This window comes from Heteronotia binoei, chromosome 8, assembly GCF_032191835.1.
Source record: "Heteronotia binoei isolate CCM8104 ecotype False Entrance Well chromosome 8, APGP_CSIRO_Hbin_v1, whole genome shotgun sequence".
Lineage (NCBI taxonomy): Eukaryota > Metazoa > Chordata > Lepidosauria > Squamata > Gekkonidae > Heteronotia > Heteronotia binoei.
This window is the reverse complement of record NC_083230.1, coordinates 8,711,865-8,736,376: the sequence shown is the minus strand read 5'-3', so window position 1 is coordinate 8,736,376 and position 24,512 is coordinate 8,711,865. Positions and strand designations below refer to the sequence as shown.

The 24,512-nt window shown below is 42.3% G+C and overlaps 1 protein-coding gene across 1 annotated transcript in view; it reads left to right on the top strand.

The window, feature by feature from the left end:
• COG5 (component of oligomeric golgi complex 5) overlaps nt 1-24,512 on the top strand; it is a 307,502-nt gene that overhangs the window by 248,411 nt on the left and 34,579 nt on the right. The window contains exons 15-18 of the mRNA XM_060244724.1: nt 9,052-9,162; nt 12,870-12,932; nt 15,496-15,599; nt 16,563-16,800. Of these exons, the coding sequence (XP_060100707.1) occupies nt 9,052-9,162; nt 12,870-12,932; nt 15,496-15,599; nt 16,563-16,800 (516 nt within the window). The remainder of the gene's footprint in view (nt 1-9,051; nt 9,163-12,869; nt 12,933-15,495; nt 15,600-16,562; nt 16,801-24,512) is intronic.

Genomic DNA, 24,512 nt, shown 5'->3' with positions numbered 1-24,512 from the left:
AGATATTTGGGTATAGAGATCACGATGAAAAATATAGATCTGTTCAAAAATAACTATGATAAACTTTGGCGTAAAATTGAAGCCGATATGTTGAAATGGAATAAACTGAACTTGTCTCTTTTGGGTAGGATAGCTGCCGTGAAAATGAATGTCTTACCAAGAATGTTGTTCCTCTTCCAAACAATTCCAATTGTGAAAGGTGTTAAACAATTCAATAAATGGCAGAAAAAGATTTCTGAATTTGTATGGGCAGGAAAAAAACCAGGAATCAAAAGGAAAATACTAATTGATGCAAAAGAACGAGGAGGTTTTCAATTGCCGGATCTTAAATTATATCATGTAGCAGTATGTTTAGTATGGCTCAAGGACTGGATAACCTTATCCAACCAGAAGTTATTGGTGTTAGAAGGTCATGGAAATCTATTTGGTTGGCATGCATATTTGTATTATGGGAAGGAGAAGATGGATGGTTTCTTTCGGCATCATTTTATATGAAGAAGTTTGTTGAATACTTGGAAAAGATATTTTAAATATGGTGATGAGAGGAAACCACTGTGGATTGTACCAATGGAAGTTATAAAATGGATTTCTGACTCACAAGAAGACAAATGGGTTACAAAGGGTGGCAAAGTAGAATTAAAAGCAGAGGAAGAACTGCAAGACAAATTTAATTGGTTCCAGATGCTACAAATTAAAAGTTTAGTGGATAAAGATATCAGGACTACAGGTGTAAGACAAGATCAGACAGAAATGGAAAAAGTGCTATTAGGGGAAGATGAAAAGTTGATTGCAAAGATGTATAAATTGTTATTGAAACGGTCTACAGAAGACGAAGTAGTAAAATCTCAAATGATTAAATGGGCAATAAATGTGAATAAAAAATTTCAATGGAGACATGGGAACACCTATGGAAGAACTCTATGAAAATATCGACATGTAATAATATAAAAACAAATGTTTGAAAATGCAATACAGGTGGTATATGACACCTAAGAAGTTAGCAAAAATGAACAAGCAGGCATCTGATCAGTGTTGGAAATGTAAAAAGCATGAAGGCTCTTTTTACCATATGTGGTGGACTTGTGAAAAAGCAAGACAATTTTCGCAAATGATTCAACAAGAGATGTCAAAGATTTTGGGATATGCAGTTAAAAGGGCACCAGATACCTTTCTGGTAGGATTACAAATGGAAAGTTTTCCGAAACAAGACAGGACTTTGGTGTGGTATATGTTGTCAGCTGCAAGAACATTGTTTGCACAAAAGTGGAAGCAAGCTGAAATACCAGATGAATGGGACTGGATTTTAAAAACTTTACATTGGAGTGAAATGGATATACTTATTAGAATCTTGAGAGACAGTGATGCAGAAAAATTTAAAGATGAATGGAAGAAGTTTCAGGACTATATTGAAAAGCAATGGAGAGTTAAGAGACATTTGGTGGTTTTTGAAAGTATAACCTGAAATTGGGGGAAATGGGGGAGACAAGTGATTAGAAAGAATTTTTAGAATTAATATACAATAGCTCCTCTTATTAGCAGTTAGAAAATATAGTGATAATTACAACAAACAATTATAATTGATGTGATAATAGATCGATGAAAGATAAGTGTAATACTTAAAAATAATTAAATAGCTATTACTGGTGTGATAATAGATGAAAGATAAGTGTAATACTATGGGTGAACTAAAAGGTTAAGGTGATATGATTAAGTATATTGAGATAAATAAGTTCAGGATGTGCTAACAATGTTCTGAAGGAAACCTAGAAGACTGAATTATAAATAGAGATATAGAGATGTTATTAGATTTTATGTAAGTTTTATAGTGCAAGATTCTAAAACGGATGGTACCTTAATTGTTTTTTCTCAGTAGCTTGAAGCACCGACGGAGGTCAAAGAAAAGAGGTGGGGGAAGTGAGGGGGGGGAAAGAAAATGTGTAATGTATTGATAAGGATTGAAATATTGCTTTTTTTTCTTTTTTTCTTATTTGAAATACATTTCACTATATTGCAAAAATTTAATAAATTTGGTTAACACAGAAAATTAAACGAAATATGAAATGATTTTGTCCCTTTCTCATCATTAGAAAGAAAAGATCTTGGATTGCTGGTGTATAGAATAGTGAGGTCTTTTCTATGAAATGGTGCTTGTTCTTCTAAAACCTCTGGAGCTCTAAGAATATACTGGATGATATTCCATCCAGCTGGTCCACTAGTTTGTTCACCCACCCTCCTTTCCTGTCTGCTTTAGCAAGACGGACTTTAATTTTGCCTGAGACCGGGTTGGAAGTAGACCACTTGCATATTTTCTTGGTGCTGGTGTAGCTTTTAAAGATACAACTACTTTCTCCTGATGAAAACATAATTAGCTTGACCTCTGTGCCCTGTTGTTGGCCTTCCTGAGTAATTGGTTGGCCACAATGTGAGACATGATGCTGGACCAGATGGACCACAAGTCTGATCCAGCAGGGCTCTTATGTTCTTAGCCTGTTTGTGGAAGATCCATGGGTAGATTTGGGCCTTTGTAAGATCTTTGGAGGAAAAAGTTCTGCAGTCTTTGCAATAACATCTCCAACTTCTCTTTGTCCTCTTAGTGGAATTCTCAGCATTTGTAGATGGGAAAGGAGGTATTACTTCTATTTCTTTCTGTTTAGACATACCAACTTCACCAATTTTTGAATGAAGAGAAATTGTTTGCAAGAGGAAAAGAGTTAATCTGATTCTCTGAATTTACAGAAGCGGGGCTTTTTTTGAGCTGGAACGCACGGGAACACTCTTCCGGCTGGGCTGGCCAGGGCTCCGGCTGGCCACTCTCCCTCACACACACACCCAACAATGATGTCACTTCTGGTGATGTGGCAGGGTGGGCATGGCAGGATGACAAACTTCTAGTCATGTCAAGGGGTGTGGCCTAACATGCAAATGAGTTTCTGCTGGGCTTTTTCTACAAAAGAATCCCTGTACAGAAGTGCAGGTTTGCTTGAAAGGATTAATCATCCTCTCTTATTTGCGCCTTTAATAATTCTTCTTGGGCAGCATGCCTGTTGGTGCAAGTGTTTTGGACTGACAATTTGAATTATTTTTGCTGAGCTATAGTGTGTCGTATTGTTGCATTGGTTTTGTTATTGTTAGTATTATTATATGCTTTTATCTTATTGGATAAATTTTTAGGGAAATACATACCTAACCATTTTTATGAATCCATCGTGTAACTTGCTGCACCAAAAAGATCAGACTGGGTTGTGAACATTGCCCTCTCCTAGTGTATACATCCCTCATGAACCCTCCCTTAGACTGGATGGAAGGTCATATGATTAAGAGCTAGTCTGATGTAGTGTCGGTCTGAGATCTGGGAGACGCAGGTTCAAGTCCCCACTCTGCCACGGAAGTTTGTTGGGTGGCCTTGGCCCAGTTGTATGCTCTTGTGATGATCATGAGGATAAAAAGGAGGAAGGAAGCATGATGTTAAACTACTTTCAGTTCATACGAGGAGAAAAGTGGAGTACAAATAGTCAGCTAATTAAATAAATAAATGCCATTATAAGAACATGTTCTTCTCATAGGGTTGCCAATCCCCAGGTGGGGGCAGGGGATCCCCCAGTTTGGAGGCCCTTCCCCCGCTTCAGGGTCATCAGAAAGCGGGGGGAGGGGAGGGAAATGTCTTCTGGGAACTCTATTATTCCCTATGGAAATTTATTCCCATAGAAAATCATGGAGAATTGATCCGCGGGTATCTGGGGCTCTGGGGGGGCTGTTTATGGGGGTAGAGGCACCAAATTTTTGGTATAGCATCTAGTGCCTCTCCCCAAAATACCCCCCAAGTTTCAAAAAGATTGGACCAGGGGGTCCAATTCTATGAGCCCCAAAAGAAGGTGCCCCTATCCTTCATTATTTCCTATGGAAGAAAGGAATTGAAAAGGTCCCTTTAAATGTGATGGCCAGAACTCTCTTTGGAGTTCAATTATGCTTGTTGCAGCCTTGATCTTGGCTCCACCCCCAATGTCTCCTGGCTCCACCCCCAAAGTCTCCAGATATTTCTTGAATTGGACTTGGCAACCCTAACTTCTCATTAATGAGAAGACTCTGGTTATGTTATGTTCTAGGGATGCCATGATTGAAATATCATTGCAGATACATAGTTTTAGGACTGAGGTGCAGATCCCATGATGCAGTATTCAGAAATCTTCATTTGCATTTAATCAGAAGCATGCTATCTAAATATTGCTTAAATAAAATATTGCAAGCAGGTTTAAATGGTTTCTTGGAAGTTAATCAGAATGGTGCAAATAAACAATCACTCTCTGTTTGTCAGTGAAGGATTATCCCCCCGATGCTTGTAATTTTTTAAAATTCTTCTCTCGTTTTGAGCAATATCTGCAGTTGGCTCATACTGTGTGAGCGGCAATATAAAGTACTGTATGTTCTTTTACTTTGATGCTATTTCTGTCATGTTTCCCATGTGAGTGGATAGAAATACACTAACAGGCCCACCTGCTGCACATAGATAAAATGGATTGTACTGTGAACTGGAAAGTGCAGTTGTCTAGAAATGAGGGATGTGTTCCTTTTAGTCCAAAAAAGCTGAGCTAATATTCCCTTTTTTAAAAAATCAGGCATCTTGTTATTTTTAAACAGCTCTCGTTGCTATCCATTCCAAGTGTTTTTTCCGTACGTTCTCATCTCTCTGCCTTAACTGATAAATAAATTTGCTAAAATGAATATTTTGAAGAGGCAATATCCACTTTCATTTGTTATCAATACATACAGCTAGTTTTCAGGAATCTAGGGATTGTCTGCTTCTGTAGAATCTGGGAGGTTTCTTTGGCAGTTCAGTTGCTTTTTTCTCTCTCAGGCCCCCTTTTTATTGAACCTCCATAACAAAGCTGTTTTTAAAATTGACTCTGTCTGGTGTTCATTTGTGATGGAGCAGACATAGCAGTTCTCTCTATTTTTCTAGATGACATTACTAGCAAGAGAATACTAGCCGGCTTTGGACTTGATGGTCTGCTATAGCTAGCCAAATGTGTTATCACTCCCTGTTTTAAGGCTGGCCTGGGCAACATCATTACATAGCCTGTTCATTTGAATGCGTTTTCTTTATATTTCTGTTTTTCTTGTCATATTTTCCTGTTGATCTATAGCAGTGGCCCCCAACCTTTTTGGATCGGCGGGGGGGTTGGCCTTTATAGAGTCAGGGAGGCACTTCACCGCCCCTTCCCCGACCTAAAACTTGTGAAAACAGAGCAGGGGGGAGGCAGCACAGGGGGGGCGGGGCAGCAAGGCTGCACAGCGCCGCAGGAGGGCAGCGTGGCCCAGTTGCTAACAGACCGCAGACCGGTACTGGTCCATGGCCCGGGAGCTGGGGAGCCCTGATCTATAGGACAGGAACAGGTAACAACAATTCTTTTTAGACTTTTAAATTATATTCCTAATCAGCATGATTTCCCTATCAAAGATTAATTCTTTTATAGCGAATAGGAAAGGTTTATCTCTTCCTTTTGCCTCAGTCTCACCCACCCAAAGGATAAGGTTTGACACCAACTCAATGTACATAGAGTCTTCATATACCATACTGAACAGTTTAAATTTTAGTCTGTTTGGATCCAGATACCCATTTAGAGTTGTCTCCCATTTGTTTAGAGAAACCAGCTACTTTGATTTACCAGTAAAGAGCAATTAATTTTTGAAGAGGGATGGTGGTACATTTAGCATCAGGCTGCATGTGAACGCAGCATTATGGAATATCTCCTTTGGAGGCTTTTCGAGAGTAAGATGTCTTATACAGTGGCTGCATCCTTGGTTTCTAATTCATATTCCACTTAAGATTATATCCTCACTTTTTGTACATCCCTCAGGCTGTTAGGTAGAGGGACAATTTGAAAACAGAAAAAAGTAACATTATTCTACAATAGCAATACTAGTCAGCATTCTGAAGGATGGGATTCCACCTCTGTAAGATTGTCAAGTAACATTCAGGTAGACTTCTCTTACATGAATATAGATTAAGTTTTGTTACTGATTTGTTACAAGCGTTCTTTCCCCCTCTGGGGTACTGCCAAAAATAACTACCACCATCTACAATAGCCCCACAATCCCTCCCCCCTTTACTACCCAAACATTCTAGCCAAAGCAATAAAAAGTCATTACTCTCTAGTATAGTTCTAAGGTGTTATCAGAAGGCCGTCACCAGACGACATATGTAGGAGGGGTTAACACTTGAGTGTTTACAGATCTTGGGCAATTCTCATGGAAATGCATTTCATGTTGTAACTTTATTTCCCAAGGACATGATATACTCCCCAGATACAAAGGAGAGCAAGAATGAGGGAGGGAGGGAGTGAAAGGGGGTGAGAACAATAGTTAGACAATGTACTTTAACACACTGCTGCATAACCACAATAAAGGCATACTTCAATACATGGCAGTATACAGTAATACATGGCAGAAGACCTGGGAGGGATTCTGACAACCTCCTGCATTGAAGGGGTAGTGCTGTATATCTCTGTATGAAACACTAGTGTTAAACTAGTGTTTTCCTTACTAAATAATTACTTGATACAATAGAAACTCCAGGCATCGTTTTGTAGAAAAAGAGGTGCAGGAGCTCATTAGCATAACTCATTTGCATATGTCGCATTCATCAGAAAGAAAGAGAGAGAAAGAAAACAAATAGATGGGGGAGAGAGGGGGAGAAGGAAGGAACGAAGGAAGGAAGAGAGAGAGAGGAAGGGGGAGGGAGGGAAACAAAGAAAGAAACAAAGAAAGCAGATAGATGAGGAGGGAGGGAGGGAGGGAGGGGAAAGAACAAGAAAGAAGATAGAAAGAAAGGAAGGAAGGAACCACAGTCCAAGAGAAGCTGGGACCACGATCTCTGTGCAGCTGGGAGGTCTTTCCTCACTGCATGGAGACCCTGCTTACAGGGTCAAACCACCCAGCAAAAGAAGCCAGCCCTGGGATCTCTGTGCAGCGGAGAGGTCTCTCACCATTGCATACCAACCTCATGCGGAGGCTTCTCTTCCCAGGCAGCTTTAACTGCTCGGGAAGAGAAGCTAACTCTGCAACATCCACATTGCCTGGGAGAAGGTGGACAACGTAGCCAGTGTGGGGTCAGCTTCTCTTCTGGAATGCTGCTTCAGGGAATTCTGCCTCCAAATGAGGCCTGACAAAGTCTACATACATCTCACGCCCAAGATAATCCAGTGCTTGGCATTCCCAAGCACAAACACCCCTCAGAGCTGAGAAAGGCTCGGGGATGGCGCAAGCAGGTACGGGGAGGGAGCGCCCACCCCTGCCCACGCCCCTGTGGGAGCCGGCGCTCTAGACCATTGTCTAGTTCACCTACGACACGCCGGCCCTGTGTAAAACACACTGGCTTCTGAATACGTTGATTATGATATTTCCTACTGTGTTAAATCTGTTTTAAAGACTGTTCATTTATAACAAATATAAAGATGATCCAGGTACAGAGTTGAGAAACTGATTTTGATTGCTGCCACTTCCATGTTACCAATGTTCTATGTCTTTATGAAACCTTATGCCATATATGACAGAAACCCTTAAACTTACTGAGGCTCAAGTTTTTCCCCCAGAGCATCTGGGATCTTGGACCCCAGATGAGTGTAGGTGTGGGTGGGTGTATATTAGAATGAGCAGTTCACTTCCACACTGGACCATGCTGGCAGACTTAATCTTTTTGGAGAAAAGGATAATATTGTTTAGTCCATACTATCTACTTGTCATGAAAGTTCAGAGCCATCACCTTGTGCCTGATGGAGGAGGGACTATATTTTATATGGCTCCGAATGGTAACAGTAGTCTCATATCATCAGAGATGTGGATTTTTTGGGGATTGGAGAAATCAAGGAGAGTGGCTTAGGTTCAATTCCATTTACTATTAATATTTGGATATTTGGGATTTTTCCTTGTCTTCAGTTTTCAGCCCTTAGTGGAAATTGAATCCAATGGAGGTTGGGTAGAGCAGGGGTGTCAAACATGCGGCCTGGGGGCCAAATCAGGCCCCCAGATGGCTCCTGTCAGGCCCCTCGAACAACTAGCATCATCTGCTTCCTTCTCCCTTTCTCTTACTTCCTTCTTCATCACAGCTTGCTCTGCCAGACTTGCTCAATCGCACAGAAGCTACAGAGCAAAGCCTTTATTTTCTCCATTGGCTGAGGCTCCTCCCATGTGGAGATAGGGGGGAGGAATAGCTTGCTTTGCCAGGCTCTCTCAATCACCTAGAAAGCTACTGAGTCAAGCCTCTCTTCCTTCTATTGTAGCGATATACAACAGGTCCCTGAGTATATGGAGGAAAATACAAAAATAATCACCAGATAACAATAACACCTTCACACTCTCAGTGTGTGCATATGCTTTGTTTAGTGCAAAGCAAACATACATTAAATACAATCATACATTACTTGCAGCCTCTCAAAGCTGAAACTCAGGGTGCTCTTCTCTCCCCCAAAGAGTCTTACTCCAAAGTAAATTCAGTGTTCAATATTCCAAGGGCAAATGCCTCTATGATATCAGTTCATATATCTGCAACTTTGGTGGAGCCCTCCAGTCTCCAGCTGTAAAACACGAATTCTGAACAAGAGAATAAGGGACCGTATTCCCAGGATTCTTCATGGTTTTGTATCCTCAGTCCTTCCTCAGCGTTTTCTCTCAAACACGCTACTTCTTGGAGCCACAGTTCACATTTTTCAAACACAGATCAACGCATGTAGTCTGGCACAGAGATTTTGAATTACATGCATTGATCTGAGGTCCCTTGTGGCCTTCTCTGTGGCGTCTGACTAACTGGTGTTAGAAACAGGATGCTGGGCTGGATGGACCATTGTTTTGATCCTCCGTGGCTACTCTTTATGTTTTTGTGTTAAAATTCAAGATGCTCTATTTCCTGGGGTGGGGGAGGGAAGTAATTAAAATTCCTTGTTAGTCTTATGATAACATTGCATTTTATTTTACCTTTCACTCCATGTTCAGAGGCAGAACGTTATGTGTTTGGATTAATGTACTTAAAAAAATGCACTCCTTATATCCTTCCTGCAGCTTTCTACACAAGGAGATGCCAGCCAGGTGATCGGACCATTAACTGAAGGACAAAGACGAAATGTTGCTGTAGTGAATTCACTGTACAGGCTACACCAGTCTGTACTAAAAGTAAGTGCCAGGGATGTGAAAGTACTTTTTGTGAAGTTTTGGGCTTAATGTTTCTCTATTAGTTCTATATCAAATTGGGGATGTGTGTGAACGCTTCTCAAACAGTCTTCTGTAAAGACTGACATAGAACTCTGTTGTTATATGTCTGTGTGAGTGACATTGTTGTTCTTCTAATAGAGTGTTGTCTTCTTGAATTTGCTAATCAGTAAATTTATTCCCGTGATGTGCTTTTTAGTTTTCTCTGATAATGTTGAATCTGGTACAGAGTTGGACCAAAGGATACTCTCTTGAGTGATCTTGACTAAGTTATAGATGGTTATATAGTTGCTGTAATAATCAGCCCTTCAGCTGAACCATAATATGCTCCAAAGACCATAATTTAATTGTGCTGAAAGACTTGGTGGGGTTTTTGACTTTCCCCTTGTTTAAACAGCAGACCCACAGGTAGCTCTCTTGTGCTCTTCAGACTGGATCCTGCAGACTTGTTCCATTAGCAGAGGCATTTTCCTTTGGTGGAAGGGGCCCTTCTCAATGCAAGACATACTTCTGAGCCTCATGTTGGAGAAGGTCCATCTACCTGAGGAAAGCACCTCTGCTAGTAGAAAGGATTAGGGGGATCCCTTCCCAACCCTACATATGGTTGTTGCCTGTTTCAGAAGTACCCAAGGTGCCCTCAAGCAGTTCCAGTCTGCTATTTTCAGATCCTGGCCACCTTAATTATAATAGAAGACATATCCAAACAACATAGGACAGGTAAAATTACTATTTTCTTTCATAATAGCTGCATAGTTAGGGATTAGAAATCAAATTCTATACAGACATCATGGAATATAAATCACACATTTCCTCATGTGTTTGGTATACATTTCAGAATTCTTGGATTAAATTGGTTGTAACAAAAACAAATTCTTATTTTGGGGGGAGGGGGAATTGCTAGCATGCACTTTAATGTGAATGCTGAGTAAGTTTGGAATAATTGAGAAGGAGCAGGAAAGTTGTATGTTCTAAGACAGCATTTCCCAATGGCAGGGTTGGGCACCAGGACATGGAGCCCTCAATGCCAGGCCGCGGGATCTCCTGTCCTCTGGCCATCCCTACATCGCACCTCCCCCCCCCCCCCCGCAGCATCACGCCCCTCCACGCCTCCTTCTCCCTCCCTTCCCCACCACATGCAGATGGGAAGGAAGTGCCGGGGAGGAAGGAGCCAGCAATTGGTTGGGGGGGGGGGGTGGTTTACACAGCATGAAATTGACCTGTCCGTGGTGGGGAAGGGAGGGAGAAGGAGGCACGAAGGCACAAGACCCCGAAGGGGGGAAGGCAGGGGGCAGCCAGAGGAGGGGAGGCCCCACGCCCAGCATTGAGGGCTCCATGGCCCAATTTCCCACCGATCAGGCGGGTGCGGGGGGGCTTCACAGCCTGAAATTGACCTGCAGTGGGGCAGGGAGGCGGCAGCGGCGGGAGACTCAGCTGCGTGGCGAAAGTGAGCAATTTTAAAGGTGAGTTGCTCCCATCCAGTTTCTTTCCCTTTCCTTTTCCTTTCTTTTTTCTTTCTTCCTTTTGTCCCTCCTTTCTTTCACTCCTTCCCTCCCTTTTTCTTCCTTCCTATTTCCTTTCTCTTTCTTTTTTCTTTTTTTTCTATATTTGTTTCCAACGCTCTCTCCCCCCCCTCTTTCTTACTTTCTGTCAGTCAGTCTTTTCCCGTCTTCTCCTTCCTTCCTTCCTTCCTTCCTTCCTTCCTTCCTTCCTTCCTTCCTTCCTTCCTTCCTTCCTTCCTTCCTTCCTTCCTTCCTCCCCATTGCTAATCTGAGTGGTGGGGGAGAGAAGCTTGAAATGTCCTGCCATTTCATGTTTTCTTTTCTTTCTCACTTTTTTCCTCCCTTTCTGTCAGTCTTTTCCCCTGCCTTCCTTCCTTCTCTCTCTCTCTGTCTCTTTCTGTCAGTCTTTTCCCCTGTCTCACTCCCTCCCTACTCCCTTCCTTCCTTCCTTCCTTCCTTCCTTCCTTCCTTCCTTCCTTCCTTCCTTCCTTCCTTCCTTCCTTCCTTCCTTCCTTGCCATTGCTAATCTGAGGGGGGGGGGGAGCTTGAAATGCCCTGCCATTTCATGTTTTCCCAGGCTGATAGCATTTTATATTTTTAGTTTTGCGTTGTGTGGTCCTTGTGTTTTTTTAATGTTTTATTTTTAAATTGCATTGCAAAATCCCACTATTCTCTTACTTTTCCTAAACAAAAATATTGCAAGAGTTTTAGGCTTATTTGTACATCATTTCCTGGCTCCACCCCCAAAGTCTCCTGGCTCGACCCCCAAATTTTAGTGGGCCACAAAGGAGAAGTGTAAAAATAACTGAGCAGCAGCGGGGGCGGGGGGGAGTTTGGGAAACCCTGTTCTAAGATGTTGCGCCAGTACCTTTTAAAATATTAAGTACTCTGATCCCAGGATTATGTGGAAGTGAATGCCTGTGGAAAATGAAATGCCTGTGGAAAATAAAATTAGACAGTTTTATTGCACTGTTAATATTGTATGCATTATAGAGTTGTATTTGTTGTATGCTGATTTATGTGATATATTCTGGAATCCCCAATTTTTTAGCAAATTTCGAATTCTGACATAGGGTGGTAGGCACAGCTACGAAATGACTGCCACATGAATTAGACCCAATCACAAATGTTAAGGAGTAATGTTATCTATATATAATTTCCCAAGTGTACTCCTTATCCGCAGATACCTAAATCCACCGATAGGGAGCACACTTACCACAACACAAGTTTCTTTGCAAACTTGAGTGACCCCCTGGTTTGCAGAAAAATCTGAAAAGTTAAATAAAATACATTTGGGGATGTAAATCCCCTCCAAACAAAAGTTTTGTTTGCACATGTGCAGAAAATGTAAAAACTTAACTTCCATTCAGTAGCAGTGGAAGCAGTGGGCAGGAGAGCCACAGTGGGCCCTGCCACAGAAGCTGGGAGCCTTGCTGTGTCCAGCGTCAGCAACAGTGTGGAGTTAGAACAGTGTGGGCCCAGCAGCAGAGGCTTCAAACAGAGCCAGGTCCGGGGACAGTAGCAGCGTTGATGGGGGGTAGAAAGCCATAGCAGGCCTGGCAACAGAGGTGGCAGACCTCCCAGAGACAGGAGCAAACGTGACGGGGGGTGATGGGGGTGGAATCTGCGGTGAGCCCAGCTGCAGAAGCTGGAAACATCACTGGGACTAGGAGCACCCCCACCCCACCCCAAGCATGAAGGAACAGAGACTGCTGCTTAGCACCAGCTCCTCCCAGTGCAAACAGGACAAAATGGTGGCGCTCCCCACCATCTGAGAGAGATGATACCTTCTAAAATGAACATATTACTTATAAATATTTCTTTATATATATATACATACCTTACCTTCATTAACACAATGAAGATCCATATGTTGTGGTAGCAGCTACTGCCAAAGCAACTTGTTAGGAAATCCACCCATTGCTGACACAGGCTCTTTTTCTAGCAGGAGCTCCTCTGCATATTAGGCCACGCCCCCCTGATGTAGCCAATCCTCCAAGAGCTTAGAGAGCTTTTAGTATAGGGCCTACTGTAAGCTCCAGGAGGATTGGCTACCTCAGGGGCACATGGCCTAATATGCAGAAGAGCTCCTGCTAGAACACCATAGAAATGTAGATGAGCGTTGACTTCTCTGGGGCCTCAGTAGTAAGAATTGTTCTGCATATTTTTCAGGTAGTGTCCAACCAAAGCGCATTTCCAGCAGCTTCTGAGCAAACTATTAGCACAGCCTTGAAGGTAGGTAAATATTAGCAAGACACAAAGAAAGGTTTTGATTCTTGTTGTGTTTTCCCACAATGAAAAAAATAGACCATATTCTCTCCCTAATAATATTTGTATATATTTTGTGTAAAGTTCTGGCGATAATTCGCATATATATATGATGTGAGGATGAACAGATGGTAAAAATTTAGGAGAGGTTCTTGTGCCTTTTGCTGATGACGGGCCATTTCTTTCGGCCTCTTCCTCCCCCTTCCAACCAATCTTTCTCGTTTTATGTTGTGCTTTGTGTTTGTACCTGGAGACAGCTCTTCTTCAGTCTCTTCACGGGTTTGCTCAGTAAAAGAACTGGCAAATAATGCAGCCATATTGTTTTGAAGATGTTTCAGTATTCTCTTCTCTTCTCGACCTGCCACTTCTTGACAAGTCCTTGATCACCATATTCTTAATCATAAGAGCATAATGTTGTAAGAACATATTGGTTTGCAGAGGCTGTTGGTTTCAAAAGATACTTTTAAAGCAAGCATAAATAAAGTAAGCACAAAACATACAGAACAGTAGCAAACTGTGGTCCTAAAATACTCATGCTCTAAGGGAATGTTGCATGTTGCTCTACACAGATAAGCATTTTACACATAGGTCACTTTAAGCACTTTGAAATGCCGTTGGTTTCACTAGAAGAGTTCATCGTTTTCTTAAAATCGACATCTGAGGAGCCTGAAATTTTTTCACACCGCCTGGATCATGCCCTTAGTATTTTACTTTTATTGTGCATGGCAGAGGTTGAATAAATTGTTAAAGTTTATTTTATGTTTGATTAAATTAAATGTGTATTACATTTACAGAGCAGTGCATGCTGTTCTGAAGGAAAAAAATGCATGTGAGCAGAAGGCCCTTGTGGTGTTGGACTTTCCTCATCTTTTTCTTCTTACAGCAGCCCTGAGAGCCCCCCTTCCCCCTCCCCCCAAAAAGGTATTGCCAAGGGTCATAGGATCCTTGTAGACAAAAATCTCGTAAGGTATGGGAAGTTACAGTACAGAGGGGCAAAACAGCAGTTGCACCAATGGACACTTTGCTCCGCTTTGCTTCTTTGCTCCTTCCACCAAGTGGAACTGAAAAAGTGAAGAGGGAAGCAGATTTTTATTATTTACTGAAGTCCCCCATGCCAGGTGACTTTTAGTCGGTGAGGTCATCCCCTTAGTGTGGCACCGCATTCTTGGTGGCATTTTCTCCACACAAACAGCCCAGCAATGCCTTTTCCTTGGTCTCTTGGAAACCACATCTGGTTCAAAATGTGGCTCAGTGCCTGTTGATGTCTGTGGGGCACATGTGATGTGCTCTGTTGGTTTTTTTCTTGGGCTTGGTTTATGGTACTCCATGGCCAAGGAACAACATGACTGATGGGTGATCTCTCCCTTTGTGAACCCCTACTCACATTGAGGTCCTTCTGCTGCTCTTTTCGGTGTCTTCATCTGGCAGTTTCAGCCCTCCTCCGCTAGAGCACATGCCCTCTCTGTGACTGAGCCACCACTCAAAAAGTCTGCTAGAATAGATTCCATAAAACAGCATCCTCTCTAGATTCCAGCACCTTTGCAAGGTGGTTCTGTTTCAGAGGACCTTCTCAAATTTGTGCGTCTGAAGGACTGAGTTTGTGTTTTATTTCACTCTGAAAACAGAAATTGTTGCAGGGCTATCATTATGATCTTATGATGTGTGTTTTGTAGTTTTCATCTTTGTGAACTAGGTTGACTGCTATGATAAAGCAGCATATATGTTAATAGATAAATAACATAAAGAAAGGAACAGCAGTATGCTCACCGATATAAATAAAATGTTATTGTTGTTATTACCGTAATAACCGAGTTTCCCTTCCACATGATGAAAATATAAATATAAATAAAAAGGGAGAGAGAAAACCGTCAACTGGAAAATAACTCAATGGACAGGGTGATGTTTCTGTTTCTAGGTCTAGAAATAGTTGCTAAATTGGATAGAACTGTTCCACAGAATTACTTTCATTACAAGCCAACCTTGGTTTGACCCATTATTCCCCATAAAGATTTCCAGCCAAGCAGCACAAAAGAATATGTTTAATTTTCATCTAAAGGTAAAGGTAGTCAGTCCCCTGTCCATGCACCAGTCGTTGCCGACTCTGTGGTGACATTGCATCACGCCGTTTTCACAGCAGACTTTTTACAGGGTGGTTTGCCATTGCCTTCCCCAGTCATCTACACTTCCCCCCCCCCCCCCCCCCAGCAAGCTGGGTACTCATTTGACTGACCTCGGAAGGATGGAAGGCTGAGTCAACCTTGAGCCGGCTACCTGAACCCAGCTTCCACCGGGATCGGACTCAGGTCGTGAGCAGAGAGTTTGAACTGCAGTTTTACCACTCTGCGCCAGGGGATCTTAATAACCTAGTTTCATCTATAATGGGCCATATCGCAAAACAGCACTGTTCCAAGTGCTGTTCCAACTAATCAGACATTTCATAATTTAATTGTACCTTGGTACTCATGGAGTGTAAACATATGGTTTTTCCTTCCTGGTTGTTTTCTGCTCTTGATTATATATTTACTTCCAGACAGTCCATGACTTGATGGGAAATGCTGTGCAACCTTTACTGAACTCCGTCGGAGACTCGATAGAAGCTATTATCATCACCATGCATCAGGAAGACTTTTCTGGGTAATGGATTCACTTCTGCAGTGTTTTCTTAGATATGCATAGGGCAGGTACACCCTGGAATGACTAGAAATTACATTACCCCAGTGACCTCATACTAAGAGTGCAGGCTCAGCAGCCCATTCTGTATTCTGGTATGTAGATTAAGAAGCGGCAGTAATTCTGACTGCTCATCTCGGATGTGGAACTAAAATGGTTGAAAAAACATTCAGACATCTTCCTTAACTATGGTTAAGCAAAAATATTCACAAATATAATTTGTTCCCAGGCTCAAGAGTATGTCCCTTCCTTTGCCTCTTTGTCTTCCCTTCTTATACAGGGAATTATGGTTCGAAACCTTGGAAGGGTGGAGGGTTACCCCTCAGAACAGCAATAACTGTGTCACTGATATTCAGCTTCAGAGGGTACCTCTTCTTTTTCAAGATTAAAATAAGATGCTCTAACTTAGGGGTGTCAGACTCATTTAAGATGAGGGCCATATCTGACATAAATGAAACCTTATCGGGCCGGGCCATGTGTGTCGTAAAATGTAATGCCAGGTGGCATGAGACAGAAATTCTATAAGGGGCATAGAAACTTTATAAAGGACACAGACAAACACAAAGACTTTTTAAAAAAAAATAAAATATGATTAGACCATTAGCACTCGTTAATCTTAAAGGTGCTTTCTTTGTATCTCTCCCATGGGATCCAGGGCATTGGGCAAAGGAAGCTCTGGCTCTTTCCTTCTTTCCCCAGGGGACCAAGAAGGGGAGGAGCCTCAGCCAATAGAAGAGAGGCTTGGCTCTGTAAGCCTGGCAAAGCAACCTGTGATGTAGAAGGAAGCGAGAGAGAGGAAGAAGGAAGCATTGTAACCATTCTTCTCAGGATAAAAGGAAACAGCACACATGCACACACAAACGAACCTTATCCGTTTGTATTGGTTATAAACAGGAAAGTAACTCTTTTCTCTGCTTCTTCTGGTAGGTCACTGCCCACTTCAGGAAAGCCTGATGTTCCTTGTTCACTCTATATGAAGGAGTTGCAGGGCTTTATAGCCCGAGTTATGAATGACTACTTCCAACACTTTGAATGCTACGACTTTGTCTATGAGAGCACCGAAGCCATTGCACAGAGAGCGATTGAACTTTTCATTCGCAATGCCAGCCTGTTAAGGTCTCTGGGTGAAGGAGGGAAAATGCGGCTTGCAGCTGACTTTGCACAGGTAGGCAAAGGAAGACAGCCCTCTGCTTCTATTTGCTCACACCTTGAAGTGAGAATGTGCATGCCAGCATACATAAACACACACTGGTGGAGTGGCCCCTAATGTTTTCCTCTGTCTGCTATGTTTATCTCACCCAGTTTGGTGTAGCGGTTAAGTGCATGAACTCTTATCTGGGAGAACTGAGTTGGATTCCCCACTCCTCCACTTGCAGCTGCTGGAATGGCCTTGGTTATCACAGAGCTTGTCCTTGAAAAGGCAGCTCCTGAGAGAGCTCTCTCCACCCCACCTACCTCACAGTGTGCTTGTTGTGGGGGAGGAAGATAAAGGAAATTGTGAGCCACTCTGAAGCTCTGAGTGGAGGGCAGAATATAAATACAATGTTGTCTTCTTCTTTCTCCTCCTCCAAAAGCTTAGGGTAGCATGGATGGTTCTCCTCATTTCCTCCATTTTATATTCCCAGCATTCCTGTGCTGTAGGATGAGAGAGAGAATGATTGGCCCAAGGTCACCTTCAATTAATTTATTATTTATTTACAAAATTTATACCCCACTTTTCTACCTTCATCAAGGCCACTAAGGTGATTAACAGATTAACAACATACATCATAAAAAATATGTCTTAAAAACTATTAAAACCAAGCCAAACACATCATTAAAACAATTAAAACCATGCTGAAATACACATATGAAAACATAAAAACAACAATTAAAATGTATAACAGCATAGCAGGGATTCCAGTCCAGTACACTGACCGTTCCGCCACTTTGGCTTTCCTTTGCCTAGGAGCTATCCATATTCTGCAGGTAACAAAGCAAAACCAGACACCATGCTCATAGCATATTAGGAGAATTAAGTAAATTTGGTGGAATGTTTCAGCTGCCATGTTTGAAGTTTAAGAGCAGAAAGTAAGAAGCTAAAGAGTTGACTTTTTAAAAAGTACTTTGTTTACAGTTTCCATTATGACAACCGTAAGCTTTAGAGCTGATTCCTACATTTTGGCCAGACATGTTCTGAGAGTTTCATGCTTGGATTTCCAGAGGCATGTGAACCCAATTTGGATAAGGACCATAGAGAAAGAGGGCTTAAGCCTCCCCTCACCATTTTCTCAAAGTTTCAGGCACGGAACTCCCAGCGCACATCTGATCAAAAGCCCTTTCAGTAGCTACATGGGCACAAGAGGTGTTTGTAATGTGTGACTTTGGTGAACCTGGTAAATGCTGCTGTGATTCAGGTTCCCCAAAATAGGTGAAAATTAACTAATACAGTACTTGAACTATATTCCAACTTACATTAATTATGTTTGAATCAATATAGAAGTCTCTAAGAAGTCAAATAAGTGTTGTGACAGTGAAATGAATTTCAAATGGCAACGAGTTCACAGTAATCTAGTTAAAGAAAGTGTTTGTGTAAAAATGTCTCTGCAATCCTTCATAAAGTGCCAAGAATGTAATAACTGGACGTCACTGTCCACCCCTGACATAGCTTGCTAGCTGTTCAGCTTGTTTCAGTCATCTTCCTCATGGAGGGTTAATTGACAGTACACAATTTTCACGTTCCAAACCGTTTGCAGGTTTTAACAGTATGAACAAGCAAGATATCCTTCCAGTGGAGAAAATTCTCGGAGGTGGACAGTGACGTCCAATTATGACATTATTGGCACTTTATGGACTTTGAAGGATTGCAGAGACATTTTTGCATGACATTAATCTCAACCCAAAGACCAGCATTTCAGCACTGAGTAAATCAAGCCCCACAGGGAACAGAGTCACCTATTTTACTCAGATTATGATGGGGCAGGCAGAGAAGCAACCCTCAACTTCTAGCAGCAGTTTAGGAACCTCTGATTAGTTTGCAGAATGCAAGATTCCATTATTTTTTATATAATAGGAGTGCTGTAACCAGTAAGGCAACCAAAAGTCACACAGCATGTGGGACCGGAGAAGGCTCTGTGTAGTACTGGTTCTTACCAGTAGTTAAAGTTACATCCTTCAATAAACGAAACTTGTTTCCAAATGTCTCAGTTTATTCCCATGGGCATAAAGCCTCAGAAGGGTGTAAAGATAACAAATTTTCAAGTCCGGAGTATACTTCCAAAAACAGTTTTAGACAGTCACTCTATAGCTGCTGCATATAGGAACATTTCGTTAAACAGTGACAGCAGGAGCACCAACACTGCAAATTAAAAAATACTCACATTCAAACACCTTCTTTACTGTTTATACATCGCTTCACTCTCACAATCCAAACAAATAGCATGTTAGTACTGATTTCCCAGGTGGCCAATAAGTAATGGTTTTCCAGGTGTGTTTAATTCTCTGTGTTTTGTTACAACCCAAGTTGTTAAAGTTATGTCACACTAAATTCTACCAACAGATGACCACTTTACAAAAAGCATGTCCGATCCCAATCGCTATTTAAACCAATGGATTCCAAAGCTTTTAGATTTTTTCCACACTTTCCAGTTTTGTACTGTTTCTTTGAGTTGTTCCATGCTCAGACTGGTGTTGGCTTTTGTAGTATCTAGCCACCATGTTCTTTTAGCGACCTGGTTTCCTTTTGCTGCTAAGCAATCCAAACATAATTGCTTTTTCTAGTGAGTTCTTCCACATGATGTGGCTGAAATAAGTCAGTCACAGTTTTGTGATTTTTCCTTCCAATGGCATATCTAGTTTCATGCACTCCAGTACTTGCTTGTTTGCTGTCCAAGGAATGTGCAGGAGTCTTCTCCAACACCACAAATCAAATGAGTTGATTTTCCTCCTGTCTTGCTTCTTCAAGGTCCAACTTTCACAGCCATATGTTTCTATGCCAGTTTGGTGTAGTGGTTAAGTGTGCGGACTCTTACCTGGGAGAACCAGGTTTGATTCCCCACTCCTCCACTTGCACCTGCTGGCATGGCCTTGGGTCAGCCATAACTCTGGCAGAGGTTGTCCTTGAAAGGGCAGCTGCTGTGAGAGCCCTCTCCAGCCCCATCCACTTCACAGGGTGTCTGTTGTGGGGGAGGAAGGTAAAGGAGATTGTGAGCCGCTCTGAGCCTCTGTCCTTGAAAGGGCAGCTGCTGTGAGAGCCCTCTCCAGCCCCATCCACTTCACAGGGTGTCTGTTGTGGGGGAGGAAGGTAAAGGAGATTGTGAGCCGCTCTGAGACTCTTCGGAGTGGAGGGCGGGATATAAATCCAATATCATCTTCTTCTATGGGGAACACAATAGCACAGACTAAGCTGCATTTGGTTACTAGGCTGATGTCCTTGCTCTTCTATATTCGATTCATACTTATAATTGCTGTGCGACCCAGCATGATTCACCATTTAATTTCTGGATTGTATTTGCCACTTTGGTTGATCAGTGATCCTAAGAAAGTGCATTCTTCCACACATTCTCTTCATCATCAGCTGTTATTTTGATGTTTCTATTCTTCTTGGTGGTCATGATCTTGATTTTTTTGATGTTTAGGACGAGGCCAAACTTCTCACGTTCTTTTTTTTTAATTTTCTTGATCGGATACTCCAGGAGGGTTGTGTAGTCAACATATTGAAGATCGTTGGTATTCCTTCCTCCTGTCTTTACCTTGATTTTTGACTCTTCCAGCTCTAACTTCCTGATGATTGTTTTGACGTACATGTTGGATAGGAAAGGTGGAAGAGTGCAGCCTTGTCATACTCTGTTCTCTATCTTGAACCAATCAGTATCTCCGCACAGTGTTCACACAGTGGCTTCCTGGTTTGTGTATAATGTCTGCATCAATTTGACCAGGTGTGCTGGCACCCCCAGGTCTTGTAGGGCTTTCCACAGCCTGATCCACACAGTGAAAGCCTTTATTGTAATCAGTGAAGCATAAGTAGATAATGTTTTGATATTCATGAGATTTCGCCATGATCCTGGGCAGATTTGCTATGTGGTCATGAGTGCCATGCCCCCTTTGGAAGCCAGCTTGGACATCTGGTAATTCTCTTTCAATGGTTAGTGCCACGCATTGTTATATAATTTAAAGCAGAATTTTGCTAATGTGAAAGTGATTGTGCAATTATTGCAGCAGGTTCTGGAGTCTCCCTTTTTTTGATAGTGGAATGAACACTGAGTGTTTCCAGTCCCTTGGCTATGTGTTGGTTTCCCAAAGTTTCTGACACAGGGCTCTGATGATTGTTGATGGTATAGGCCTCAGCAATTCCACAGAAATGATATCAACACCTGGGACCTTGTTGTTTAGTAGTTGGCTCATTACCCACATGATCTCTTCCTTAAGGTTCTTTCTCAGCTTCCCTTTCCTTGGCATCCTGAGGCTGGGCTTCATATCTACCAGTGTAGAGCTCTTCCGTGTATTCTCACTGTGGAGAAATGCCATTTTGGGCCTGTGTTTGTCTGGGAGTTGGCTGGAGGAGTCTGCCAAACGGGTCAGGCTTCAGCCTAGTTTCTTCCTCCTCTCCCCTCCCCTCCTGTCTGGAACCAGCAATTATGGGGGGAGCCTCCTAGAGAGACAGGAAGTCCTTGAAGCCTGCCTCCCCGAATGTTGCAAGAGAGGTAAACCAGTTCCTGGATGGGAACTGGATTTTATATTGGAGATTTGGGGTGGGAAAGGAGTCAGTTGAGAGTTGGCACTTGGCAGTCAGTCTGTTAGTATGGAGTTCAGACTCAGGAAGGTCTGTTCAGGCTTGCAACAGTCTAAGTAAAGTGTCTGACCTGCGTGTCATCCAGTCAGGGCAAGTATTATAGCAGGGAGAGAAGGAGCGTTTTTCCCCTGCTACGATTTGTTTCTTCTGTTCACTTTTTTAAAATGCCTGTAAATAGTTGTGTACTTTAAATAAATATTTTGTCTGTTTAAAGTGGAGTCCCTCTGTACCACCTAGTTTCCCCAACTGCTTGGAACTCTAGGAGTGGGTTGGGGAATCCTCAGAGTGGGGAGAAGTGGCACAGTGGCTGGCTGCCAACTCTCCAGGGGGGCCCCAGAGATCCACGGGAAGCCCTGAGCAGGGTTCCTAGTGAGTCCAGAGGGAGGTTAGGAGGCTGTCCCGCCTAACTAGCGCCCAGACAGGGACAGTGGTGGCAGCGAATACCCTGAGGCAGCAAAGAGGAACAGCCCTTTCGGGTCAGTATGCCGGGAAGGGCTGGGCAGGATCAGGGCCAGCTAGCAGACGCTGGACCGGTCCGCCGCACTCACCAACTGTTTTTGATGTCTTGTTGGACAGTTCTTTCCCTTGCTTGCTTTTGGGGATGCCTTTACGAGCAGTTAGTGGTGTTCAGATCTTTTTGAGCCAGTTTGGTGTAGTGGTTAAGTGTGCGGACTCTTATCTGGGAGAACCGGGTTTGATTCCCCACTCCTGCACTTGCACCTGCTGGAATGGCCTTGGGTCAGCCATAGCTCTGGCAGAGGTTGTCCTTGAAAGGGCAGCTGCTGTGAGAGCCCTCTCCAGCCCCACCCACCTCACAGGGTGTCTGTTGTGGGGGAGGAAGGTAAAGGAGATTGTGAGCTGCTCTGAGACTCTTCGGAGTAGAGGGCGGGATATAAATCCAATATCTTCTTCTTCTATAAATGCATACTTGGTGTGGCACTTCATGCAGTCCTCTTCTATCTGTTTGCAACGATTGTTCCAGTGAACTTCATTGTCTTTCCTTGCTGCCCTCTGGAAATCCACATTTGGTCTTCCTGCTTCTTCTCATTTTCCTGCTGCTTTGGCTGCTTTTCTTTGTTCTGCTCTTTTTATGGTTCCGCCTGAGAACCTCTTGCTCTTTTTCTCTGGCTTCTTGCACTGTATAGGTTCAGGCAACCAGATTACAGCTAAAAGGAAATGAAGAGATGCTGCTAAATTGACAGGACGTGTAGCAGCTTTGTGCAAATCTTGTTTGATGAATCATAAGATGAAAATAGATTTTGAGAATTTTGTTTCACACTCGGACCTCTTCACTGATGTTGGATCCCTCCCATCTTGAAGAATCATTATTAAGATAACCACTTTCTTTTTAATGAAAATTCTAAGCTGTGTCACGTTACAAAATAAGATACTGGGCACATGCAGAATGTGATGTCTAATTTTCTTATCCTAGTTATGGATACTAATTGCAGCTCACACAGAGCTAAGAAAACACTCTGTAAGGGTGATCTTTTCTTTTTAATGTTCCATGGAACTATAGACATAATAATAATAATAATAATAATAATAATAATAATAATAATAATAATAATAATATTTTATTTTTATATCCCGCCCTCCCCGCCAGGCGGGCTCAGGGCGGCTAACAGACAAACTCTGGAGCCTCAGGAAAATAAGAAGCTATGTGCTCTCTGTGCTCGTTGAATGGTGCTTGGGAAAGCTTTTCAATCAGATCACAAAAGGCCTGTGCAGAGGCTTTCTGTACATTTTCTTTTAGCTCCATCCTCCCTCCTTTCTGCTTTCTTGTTTTTTAATTTATGGGAAGCCAAAAAACCAATTGCCCTTCTTAAAGCCTCAGTGTGAAACAAATTTGCTTAATGCAAATATGAGCTAGGAAAATTCATGTTCCAGAGCAGATAAATTACATATTTCATTGGCATTATTAGACTTGGGTGGAGCACACATTTAGCATTAGCAGCATGCTGAACTTTCACACCTGTAGAGATAGGAACTTGAAAATATTTGCAATATTTTCTCTCACAGTATTCCCACCTGCCTTGTATTCAGATGTTTAATTTGCTAGCATTTTGTGCTCTCTTGCAAAATAGCTGTCACTTCTGGCATGAGTGTCAGTTAGTGAGGCAGTTAATAGAAATCTGTTTTGAATCCATTATATTTCACACAAAAAATCCCTTTTTATAAACTTTTGAATGGTAAAGATAGCCTGGTCAGTGAAGTATTCTGAAATGACATTTTCCTGACATTTATGCACACCATGAGACTTCAGCTGGAAATTGATGTACCGTCTGACCTATTCATTATGAAGAGCTTTTTTGCTGTGTAACAAAGCTAAGTGCATGAAGGTTGCAGTAATTTAGAGTAGTTTAGGTCGTGTTCAAAGATACATTGTTGAAAATCATATCTTGGCCTTTAACTGTGATGCCTTTCTGTATGATTAAGAGGATGAAATGCAAACATGATGGAGTCAGAAACTATAGAAGAAAAACTGATTTTTCAATACCTAGCACCACAAATAGTCTTCGCTCTCTGACAAAGAGACTAGCAGAAAACATTTCCATTTGGAGAAAATATTATGTCAAAGCAGATGTGTAAAATTTCTGGAAATGTTGAAGATATGGAATTTTTCTATTGTGTGTGGGGAGGATTGAAATATTCGCAGTTCTTTCTTACCAAACCTGAACTAATTTTAATGACCTAACAGCATCAAATGCATGATTTAGAACTCATCATGTAAAATTGTACTACTTTATGTATTTATGGAATTTAGAAGTATAAAACACTGTATTATTCTACAAGCCGAATCAGTAATATATTCAGTCTGTGAGAGCGAGAGCTCTGCAGACAGTTACATATGAACATCTGAAGCTGCCTTATACTAAATCAGACCCTCGGTCCATCAAAGTCAGTATTGTCTTCTCAGACTGGCAGCGGCTCTCCAGGGTCTCAAGCGGAGGTTTTTCACACCTATTTGCCTGGACCCCTTTTTAGATGGAAATGCCGGGGACTGAACCTGGGAGCTTCTGCTTCCCAAGCAGATGCTCTGCCACTGAGCCACTGTCCCTCCATCTCCATCACCTACTGCCTGGACCCTTTTTAGTTGGAGATGC